Source organism: Polyergus mexicanus, unplaced genomic scaffold, assembly GCF_030449975.1.
Source record: "Polyergus mexicanus isolate NDT 795.1 unplaced genomic scaffold, iyPolMexi1.0 SCAF_299, whole genome shotgun sequence".
In the NCBI taxonomy this organism is placed as follows: domain Eukaryota; kingdom Metazoa; phylum Arthropoda; class Insecta; order Hymenoptera; family Formicidae; genus Polyergus; species Polyergus mexicanus.
This window is the reverse complement of record NW_027223619.1, coordinates 1-11,335: the sequence shown is the minus strand read 5'-3', so window position 1 is coordinate 11,335 and position 11,335 is coordinate 1. Positions and strand designations below refer to the sequence as shown.

Below are 11,335 nucleotides of genomic sequence, written 5' to 3'. Positions count from 1 at the left end.
TAATTTATCGACGCTCAATTTAACATGATCTCTCGGATAATAAATATGTCCGAATATTAAAAATTCCAAATTGTTAAATATTATATTACGTTAGCATACGCAGTTTTGTATATGTACATTGAGATTAATTATAAATACAGGAACTGAATAAGGTACAGTGCAATGATTGTTATACCATACCGATAGTTCAAATTCGCGCGATCTTACTTCAATTGACTAAATATCAGATTGAGAAAAAAAAAAAAAAAAAATGCGCAAAACAGCGCATTTTTTAAAATTAATTTTTTAAAATGCAATTTCTTTTTCTAATTACGTAGCGTCGTCTCTTAATACAGACATCCTGTAATCGACAACTCGATGTATCCTAGAAAATGTTTACGAACGTGTACTAACCTCTCGCAAATGTAAAGCGTGAAAGTCCGCGGTCTATTTCCAATCAATTTACTACCGAGGAACACGTCTGTCAAGTGCCTCTGCCATCTTCCCTCGAACATCTACCCATAATGATGCGGTTGCAACAGCATTTTCATTTAATTCTTCGTCAATCTTATTCACTTTCGAAATACAGGTATCTTTTTTTCTCGAAGTAAAGAACACCGCTACGTGTTGCCCTGTATCGGCGTCAGGATGCTGGACTCCTGATCGGAGTTGGGCGGCGTCAGGGCCATTTGCGGCGCCACGTTGCTTTCGGCATCGGCGCGATCGACGCTGGTCTCGTCGCCGGATTTGATTAATCCAACGGCGTTGTTAACGATACACTTCTTGAAGTGGGTCCTCATGTTGCTACTCTGCGAGAATCTACCGCCGCAGTTGGTGCAGGAGTATGGCTTAGTGCCAGTATGGTAGTTGAGGTGAGTCTTGAGGTGGTGCTTCTTGGTGAAGGCCTTCGAGCACAGGTTGCACTGATAGGGTTTCAGGCCGGAGTGCAGTCTGGTGTGGAGGGTCATGTTGGAGCGATCGGCGAACGCTTTCTGGCAGACCTGGCACTGGTACGGCCGTTCGCCGGAATGGGTCCTGAGATGTTGCTTGAGCAGCATCTTCCGCGAGAACGCCTTGCCGCATTGCTCGCACTGATGCGGCTTCACGCCCGTGTGTATGCGCACGTGCATGTTGTAGGCCACACGCTGGTTGAAGCTCTTCCCGCATTCCGCGCAGCCGTACTCCTTGCGATTCCGATGGATCTTCATGTGCGAGCTCAGGTAACCGCGATCGTTGAAGTACTTGCCGCATTCCGGACAAGTCGCGGCGAACTCCCGCGTACCCTCGTGCACGCTGCGATGATACTTGTAGTTGCGCAGCTGCGAGAACTGTTTGCCGCAATCAGTGCAGCGGAATGGCTTCTCGCCGGAGTGTGTTCGGCTGTGCACCTGCGACGATTACGTGGATATGATCACATGGACGAGATGTATAGCTAAGCTGTTTAGGGATATGGGACCGAAAATAGGAGGGAAAAATTAAAAGAATCGAACGCGACTTTGAATATCTTTCTCTCCTATATGATCTTGTAATCAGCGCGGACACAACGATTTGACTGTACAGAGTAATTATTTATAAGTATAAAGTCGAAGAGAAAAAATTAGATTAAACGTCTTAAATCCGTGTCTTACTTTTTAATAAGAAATTTTTAATAATGAATAATTAAAACGCCTGCTTACATCAGGCGTGTGAAACCATAAACAACATAGGTGACGTATTAATTTAATTAACATTAATCCCATATTCGTAGAAGCGATGCAAATTATGCGAAATTTTTAAATTTGTGTGAAATTTGAATGGTTTGCAGGATCCAACTAATTCTGTTGATAAAAAAATATACCTTGAGCGAAGCTCTCGTGACGAAGGTCTTTCCGCATTGATCGCATCTGTGATCGTCGACCGATCGTCCCCGCTGAGCCACGTCGATCGTGTTAACGATTGTCTCGTTGTTATTGTTATTATCGCTATTAACAAGAACCCTCGCGATTCTCTCCTCCTCATTCTTCTCCGTGTTCGCCATCTCCATCCTCGAAGACTCCTTCTTCTCGTCAGACCCAATCGTATCGCAAAGTCTGCTGATCGGATGCGACAATTCGTGTTTCTGCGGCGTCTGCGGAACCGGAATCAACGTCGTGTATCCGCCGGCGTTTGTGATAACGCTGTCATTAACGGCGGGCAGCAATCGCGCAACACTAGGCGTGTTGCTGACATTTTGAAAGGGTGATTCGTTGCTTTTCGACGCGCTCGCAGGCGGCGTGATTTGATTGCAGGGTGCGATTGAAGCTGGTGGAGATCGATACATCTCCTGCATGTTTGTCTCTGGACCATCGACTATATCGCACGATCTCGTATCATTAAAGCTCATCTCGCAATTGGTAGGAACTTCGACAGCGTAAAATCCATCGTTTCTCGGCGTATTCCTACTCGGAGAATGGACCTTCGGACTCATCGATATTACCGTAGATCGAGTTAGTTCTGGAGTTAGAGGCTTCTTTTGAATTCCCTGCAACAGTCATCGAAATTGTCTTCTTATGTAATTAATCCCACTTTTCTCCTTGAAATTAATTATTATTCTAATTTAAATAACGAATACAATAAATCTTTAAGTACCTTATATTTTAAAATTAATTGCAAAAAATGTTATATCTCTCTTCTCTCTCTATATATATTTTTTTTTATATTTAAAATATTATTTGTTAAAATATTTAAAGTATTGTGATTCTACATTATTTAAAATATGAAACACATGAAAATTTTAATACATCTCTTATGATAAGGAAAAGTTTGTTTTTAAATTCAACAGTTTCTAAAAATTCTCTTTCTAAATATCTGTAAAGAAAGATATATTTAAGTATTTTAAGTAATCATCTCAATTATAAATAAAAATGTAGATATACGTATATTAGTATAATTTTCCAGAAAAAGCGTAATTGCGTTTTTGCACAGTTCAGCGTGTCTGGGCAGAAAATCGGACACTCATTTATAGCAAAATGCAATTGATTAAATCGAATTTATCCATGTTCATTAATCTTGCTGGACAGGAAAAAAAGACGACCGTGGCGTGAATTAAGCGTGAAAATTTGAAATCGTTACAGCACGCGCGCTTCAATGAGCTAGAAAGCGATATCTAAATTTAAGTACCGTCTTTTTTTTTATTACTTTTAGTTACAGTTGATTTCAAATAAACCGTGCTTGTCAACTTAGAATGACGCCGAAATGTTAGCATATCGCATGTTTTCTATTGGAATTCATTTGACTCTATCTTCTCTATTGTTGCAAATTACAACAATGATAGCTTTTTTTTTTTTTTTTTAAATTCACGGAGTTATATCATCTTGCGAAGAAGAAGAACGTCTAATGTTCAAGAATAAACACAAGAGTGTAACGCTAATTTATTATTAATCTGTTTAACTTTAGTTTTTCAATAGGATATTTTAAAAATTAACTTTCACAAAGTAATTTTAGATCCCTAATATTTATTCTACAGGAAAATGTGTCATCTATCGCAAATTTATTCAGACATTGAGAAACAATTTCTAAACACTTCGATCAGGCCAATAAGGTATAACGCAAGAGTCGTATACATCAATAGTTTCCCATCTCTCGAATGCTAAATAAAACGGCTATGGCGCAGCAATAGTCGCGCGTAGGAATGCGTGCGCATAATGAGCAGTTGATAGAAACAGAAGAAAGCAGCAATTAGAAAGTAGTTAAATTGTGACAATTTGATGGACGCTATCGAACATTTGAATGCAATAGTTAAATGATCCTGATGCGATAAGAAAGATGTTTTTATTAAAATGCATATTTATTTGCGTCTATTGTAATTATATGCACATTTAACACAAAAGTTCAATATAGATAGCTGGAATTGAATTTATGAAATAAAATTTATATCGAATATACGGAGTCGATTATCGTAATACAATATTTTCGTGAAATTTGCTGCATTAAATTATAACTTTTACACTTCACACAATACTTTTGATCGATTTTTGCTATCAATCGTTATAATCCTTTGTCTCTGCTCTTTTTTTAAAATCATTTTTCGGATAGTGTCGCGGTATTTTCTACCGCGCTTTTGTTTATGAGAAAAATTTCATGCTGAAAGCGTAGCATTGCCAATTGATTTTTTTTTTTTTTTATCATAGAAAGGTATTTATATAATTATAACATTGAAAATATTATGTTACCTATAAATAACACATTTTACTTGAAAATCCTGAAGTTGCCTGCCTCATTAATGCCTAAATGATTAATAATTCTTATAATGATTGATATAAGCTATATTTTGATATAAAAATAGCTAAATATCGTTAATTCTAATTAAAGTAATCTACATATGTTCAATATATAAAAGACAATTTTGTTACACATGTAATAATTATTATTCATTATCCTATACATTCTTTTCGTAATTTATTATAAAAATTTAGGGTATATGCATCACGTGTAATATCATGTATCCTTGCTTCGGGAAAAATTTATTTATTATATTCAAATAAAGATTTAATTGAGCGGAAATATATCTCCGAAATATCAATTAAATATATTGAATTTGAAGACTGAATTTTTGAATAGAAATTTGAAGAAAAAACTTGGATAGAAATCTTCTCAAAGTATTATTTCTAGTTCTTCCTTTTTCTCTCATGGTAGGCTGCAATTATCAATCCGCGTATGCACAAGGGAAAATCTCTGACGATCGCGAACGCAACGGCTTCGTCCTTATCCGGACGATTGAAATCTCGGCGCAAGCTGCAGCAACCGCTGGCTTGCGCAAGCAGCATGGTCGATCCACGAAATCTGGCACGCATCTCCCATCGAAAGAGAAAACGCGCGTAATAACGCGCGCGCAGCTGGCATAGCCAGCTGGCGATGCGCAATCACGGCGAGGCCTGATAAACGGCCAGCAGGGACCGGGGGCTAACTGATAGCTGTATTAATTGTAAGTGAAACGACATGGTATTCGAGTGAAGGGCGACAACGCACCTGGAAGCGGCGGCGCTGTCACCTGTGGTTGAGACGCGAGCGTACAAATGGCGAACGCGTGAATTTTCCGGGTTCGCATTCGTTGAATGCTTTGAATGTTTACAACTATCAATTAACTCTCTTTCCATCGACGCGTCTAGCGCGTATAATTTCTATTGATCACGTAGACTCATCGCGTATTGGTTTCTTTTATGTTTCATGTCGGAAAATTGATATACGCGAACCGCAATCTTTCTTTAATTAATTTCTGAGAGAAACTCATGTTCTATATCCCGACTTGTTCGTGATCTGTGTTACGTGCGAAAGGCAAAATTTGGAAAGAGAAAAAGATTTGTTGATATAACAGAAAGGATTAATATTGTATGGAAATAACATATATAATATAAGCAACCTATACATTTTCTATCTATCACACATTTTTATCTATTCATGAGGCTACCACAGTGCCGTTTTATCTGATACATAAAATTTTAATAATATACGCATGGCTGAAATTAGATAATCTTTAATACGTCAGCTGAAGCTCGTGTTTTCTCATTGATGTCATATTGATTTATGATTTTTAATTCGCAGAAGCAAATGTGAATCTTTCTATGCGGAATACATTGGAATAAATTAGTTTCTTAGTATGGCATTCATGTTTGATAATATAAACGATAAAATATATATCGAAAACTCTCATTTCATAGAATTATAACGAGATTCAAATGATATCATGTCTAGTCTCGTTTAATTTAATTCGTTCACAAATTAATATTGGAAGATAAATATGCGAGACATCAAAAATGGCGCATATGCAATTAGACTTTAAATTTAGATTAATTCGATGATAATCCAATACATAATATAAATACATTAAGAAATCTTGACAAAAGCATAAAAAGAAAATTATCATTTCGTGCGATTTACATATATCCTAAAACGACAAAATCTTCATCAAGTCATCTTTAAATATTTTATTTTTTTTTTTTGTTGCTTTTGCGCGTATTTTATCAATGCTCCAAAAGATTACATAAAACATATTGAAAACTTATTTATGATAATAAATAAGAGCGAGGATTATTTCGAGGCGACATTTTTAATAACGACATTAGAATATGAATTTTTATATGTTACGACCTAAGACTGAATTAATAAGCGAATATAAAAACAACTAAGTGTTAAACAACCGTTCTTTTACATTCCTGCATTAATAAATTGAAATGGCAACAACGATTGATGCTGCGAGTTTTATGGCGCGCGAGGACCGCGGTTTCTATTTAATTAACTTCGTGAGTTTTACCACGAGCAATTTATAGAGACAGACAGGAATATCGGAACTATTTTCTCTCATTAATCTTGACGCGCTAGGACGATAACACGGCGAGTGCGTCCGTGTATCCATGTCACGTTGAAATGTTTCGCCTCTGCGGCATTAATTAAGGGTTGTAACGGTTTATCTACGTTCTCGCCATATTTTACGAAAATTGTAGCTAGTTCATCGTGAGCCAATCGACGGCAATTCATGATTCTAGATAAATCTGTAACGGATAATTAAATGCAAATCGTTCGAAAAATAAAAATACAATATTATGTAAAACTTTTTATGTGAATATATGTAAAAGAAAAGAAGAGAGAGAGAGAGAGAGAGAGAGAGAGAGAGAGAGAGTTTCAATTATTAATTTATTTAAAAGTATAAAATATTTTTTATTTTCTAAATCTTCTCTCTTTTGAAAGAATGAGCTTCATATTTATGCGCGAAAATAAATTCGCCATTTTATTAGCGTGATTATTTACCATCTCATGAATGCTGAATTAGCTCTTATTTTTAAATTATACACGCAGTCGACGTCCTTTTTTTCCATCGTTCGACAGGTATCAATTTTTATTACCGATTAGGCGAAAAATACGTGTTTATGCCGTTTAACGTTATTCACGTCGGCACAGTTCCCACTACGGTGAATCCTTTACATTTATATTCATGAGAATACGGGGCAACGGGATTTCGATCGATCGAAATCATATTTGCATCGTGATCGAATATACAATACAAAACAGGGCCACATCCTTTACGAAATGGGAAAACGCGATTCACAATATTTATAAATTTGCTAAGCACTTACGTCATCGACGTGACGTTGGGGTACGACGGACCTCGGGCTTCTCGGTGAATGATGAGGCCTGATAATCTGGCGCCACGGCGACGCGGTGACGCGATTGGCCACGTGTCTGCGGACGGTCCTCCACCTACAACAACTTTCGCCGCAGCTGAGATCCTCGCCCGCCGTTATCTGCGAACCGTAATCGGTCGTCCTCTCGAACGACCTTGTCCGACACTGCAAGGATGACGACGGCATTGTACCCTGGTAGGAACACTCGTCGCGTATCCTTCCGTAAGAGTCGCCCCCCGATTCTGCCGCGTGAACGTCCTCGTCCGTCATCGGCTTCTCCGTCGAACGATTCATCTGCGATCTCTCGTATCCCGATATTCTGATACTCTCCGAAGGATCCAGACTATCGTATCGTTCCGCGAACGATCTATCAGGAAGACACGCGTCTCGCTGGTAAACATCAAAGGACGATTCGCTACTAGGAGCTATCATTCGATTTTTGTCGCCGATTATCACCGAGCGGTGATCTTTCTCTGTGGAAGCATCATCTATCGTTCTATCCTGGTATATGAAACCATCGATTGGCCATCCGCTCGGACAGTTTGGATCGAACGAGCTGGGACCAGGATTGTTGATTTCACGAAGCGTCCCGACGTCCCTGAAGACGTTTCTATTGTCCTCCGTCGGAAATATCCCGGACTCCTTTCTGTCGTGCGGATCTTCGTAGGACAATCTTCCCGATCTGCACCAAGGATACTGATTGCATCGCAGGTACTTGGGATTAACTTTGACGTCCTTTACGTCTTCGAGTTTACAATCCGCTTGCGATCGCTCGGCGCAGATCGTCGTCACCGGCACCGGTGGCAATCGAATCCGTAGAGTCTCGGCAGCGCGTAGAAACGCGTCCAGTCGTATCCGCGGAACCGTGGCACTTCCGGTGTAGACGAAGCCGAGAAGAGCCGCGAGTTCCGGCGCTTCCATTTCAGCCAGGATCACCGTGATCGGCTCACAATGAGCGGTTGCCTTGCTATGCGCTAACAATACTTCCTGTAAACAAAAACGGCGTTTGTTATTACTGGAATAATTCAAAAATTAAACATAATAATTATATGTATATATATATTTTTTTTTAATTACTTCTCAAAACTAATATAAAATACCCTGAAAACAAAAATATCGGATTCTAATTTTTAATTTTCAAAATATCTAATTTTATTGATTACAAACTTCAAACACGCTACAAATAATATATTAGGCAATATTATATAAAAAAAAAAGAAAAAAATATATGTTTTTAATATCAAACGTGATGTCTTAATTCTATTTATATGCCAAAGAAATGTATAAAAGATGACTCGAAACCCGGATCTCTACATTGATAAAAATTAGTTTACGTTATCACGTATTACTTAGTAATGCATAAGTAATAACACAATAAAAACATGAAGCGAATTGAGAAATGTATCGAGGAATACACGCCGACTGCGTAAGTAGGCTGAATTTTATTAGCGCTCTCGTTTCCAAGTTAAAAATCTTACAAATTTTCTTGTTTGGCTGGTATATACAACTAATATCTAAAACCATAAAATCTATTGCTTTGCAAGTGACAGAAATATATTGCTGATAGGTAACCGAGATTAAGAAAATCTTCTTAGGAAATTCAATGAATGATGAATTGATTTTGTAATATTTTTCTACAATATCTTTGAAAATATCATCAAATGTAGAAGAATATTTTTTTAATAAAGCTTTGCGTGTCCAATTTTTAAAGAACTCTGTACAAAAAGCTTTAAATAACACAAAAGAATCACACACTTATAGATAGAATAATACATATGAAGGGAATAATAAAGATCTGTAAAAATGAAAAATAAATGTAATTAATCCATTGAGATATAAAGCTGGATTAATAGTCGTCAAAAAATTGTAAAAGTTCAGACCTCCGAATCGTTCAAATTTTATTTTATTTTAAGTGCTCGTAAGCATCGCGCGTTTGATTTACAACATTCTTCTTGTCGTCGTTATTCGCGCGAATAATGGAACATGAACAATAATGAATTACGAGCGTCTCATTGTTGCAAGCTTGAAGACCGCGTTGCACCGAGATAACTGTAATTACGCGACCCCGGCGATCGATTCGACGGGTCTTTTCGATTTTTTAACGCGATAATTAACCGCTATCGGCTGGTCGCCGAGATCAGGAAATCGATTTGAATTAACCTCCGTCATTCGCACAATGTTGTTACGCGTGATAAAAAGAAAGCCGCGCATTTTTGTTCCATGGCGTAAGATCACGCGAAAATAAATTGCACAAACCTCTTTGAACTTCACTTTTGTAAGATCGCGTGCGATACATCTATGTGTATAAAGTGAGTGTCTTAAAATTTTTCTTCGCACCCACAGAAAAGATTTCCGGATCTAATGCTATTACTCTTCAATCTATCTTAAAATAGGATCGATATAGCGACAATCATATTTATTATTGAAAAAGGAATATTTTAATCTTAAATGGAAAATTCTTAAATCTAGAATAAAATGCCTAGTCGGTTTCACGCCGACTATTGTGGCGCTAACATCAAGTTATTCTAAATGCAAGAATATATAAGCTTAGATTTGTATATGTTACTCTTGTCTCAAGATAGTAAGACAATCTTATTTAATTCGAGAGAGAAGAAAAGGAATTATTGATTTAATTTTAAAATTGTTTTATTTTTATACCGCGTAAGGTTGTGATACGATTAAATATATCAAGAATATTTTTTGTCTCGTTATCAGAAATCCTTTCTGAGAGTGCGGGCTTTCTAAAGGAGTTCTCTATATTCTGTATCAACGTGGAATTTGTTATACATTCGAATCGAGACGCTCTACATTTCCATAAAGATTAGGCATTTTTTTTTCCACTTCCGGATTTTTTGATGATTTTATATATGAGGTTGAGAGAAATATTCTAGTTTTCAATCATTCTTCTTCTTCGCGCCGCTCTGCAACCATTTTAACGGATCGTTGACTGCGAAAAATAGCGAGAGCATCATTCTTGCACGTAGAGAACGCAAATGAAACGTTAGCTTTCAAACCGGCCCGCGGCTCGGTGCAACTTTGTTGCACCGTTGCTTTCAATGGCGTAGGAAGAACTTTCGAATTCTTATGTAAGAAATATCCATGGAGCCTACATTTCATTTTTGCAACATCAAACGTCAATATGTTGCAGTCTTTTTTTTTTATATAACATTATTGCTATAACATAAATTTTAGATGACATTCTAAAAAAAGCTTCAATTATATAAACTAAAGAATCTGAGCTATAAATTAATCTTAAACTAAATATCTATAATATATTCTAAGTTTAAAAATTGTTCTCTAAGCTATGTTCAGTACCATGTGTTACGCGGTGAACGTCATTTGCTGTTTGATTTTTATATTAAAAATTTATATTTGATATTTATATAATCATTTTAGATTTAAAATTGGCATATTTTACAATTTTCTTTTATATCGGCAAAAAAAAAAGAGAAGGAAATAGGTTTATGGGTTGCCTGTTCTTGCTGCCCGCATATTCCTGTTACATTGTATCTATATCTTCTTGTACCGCAAGGCCGTGGGCAGCTTTTTTCCTCCTCTTACAAGAAGCGCTTTCTCGGACGCAATTACTTAAGATTAGTATTTGCACGCTCAAATTAATATATTTTGCCTTCGTAAATATTCCCGGAGGCGTTGAAACATCTCCGATCATATATTCTATTACGAGTGTAGAGACGAACGTATGTATGTATAATCAGACGTAAAGTATAACGCGAGCTTTTTCCTCAACCAATTAAAGACATGAATACGCGCGCGTTCGACGAACTTTGACATAATTAACGATGTAATAAGCGTGCTATTACGCTTATATTTATCTTGCATCTATTTTACAAACTTTTTAGACAATGTGGTTAAGCGTACGGATAGATACAGTATTTAGATACAAGTGCATTTCATGAATACATTTACATGATTGGATAATTCGTACCTTGTATATCTCTCTATCTACATGATAATGTATTCTTACATTGCTAAAACATTTTTGAAAAAGCAAGCAAATATAAGAATAAATCTTCTTAAATATACACAAAACTTTTTTTACGTAAGAATTTTATCCTGAAAGGGTTAAGTCAATTTAATTATCTCTCTCTCTCTCTCTCAAGACGTTTAATATTTACTAAGTTACTTATAAATCACATATATCTCAAAGTTTCACAATAATTTTTTATTCCATTTTGTGTTTTTATTGCCTTGTAGATCTT

The 11,335-nt window shown here is 36.6% G+C and overlaps 1 protein-coding gene across 1 annotated transcript; it reads right to left on the bottom strand.

Annotated features, from left to right (window-relative positions):
* Nucleotides 1–299: 299 nt before the first annotated feature.
* On the bottom strand, nt 300–8,102 carry LOC138944595 (uncharacterized; the record flags this gene model as incomplete). Its single annotated transcript, XM_070315415.1, has 3 exons — nt 300–1,367; nt 1,817–2,479; nt 7,068–8,102. Coding segments are annotated over 3 exons (2,466 nt in total), but the record flags the coding sequence as incomplete, so codon positions are not given.
* Nucleotides 8,103–11,335: the final 3,233 nt, after the last annotated feature.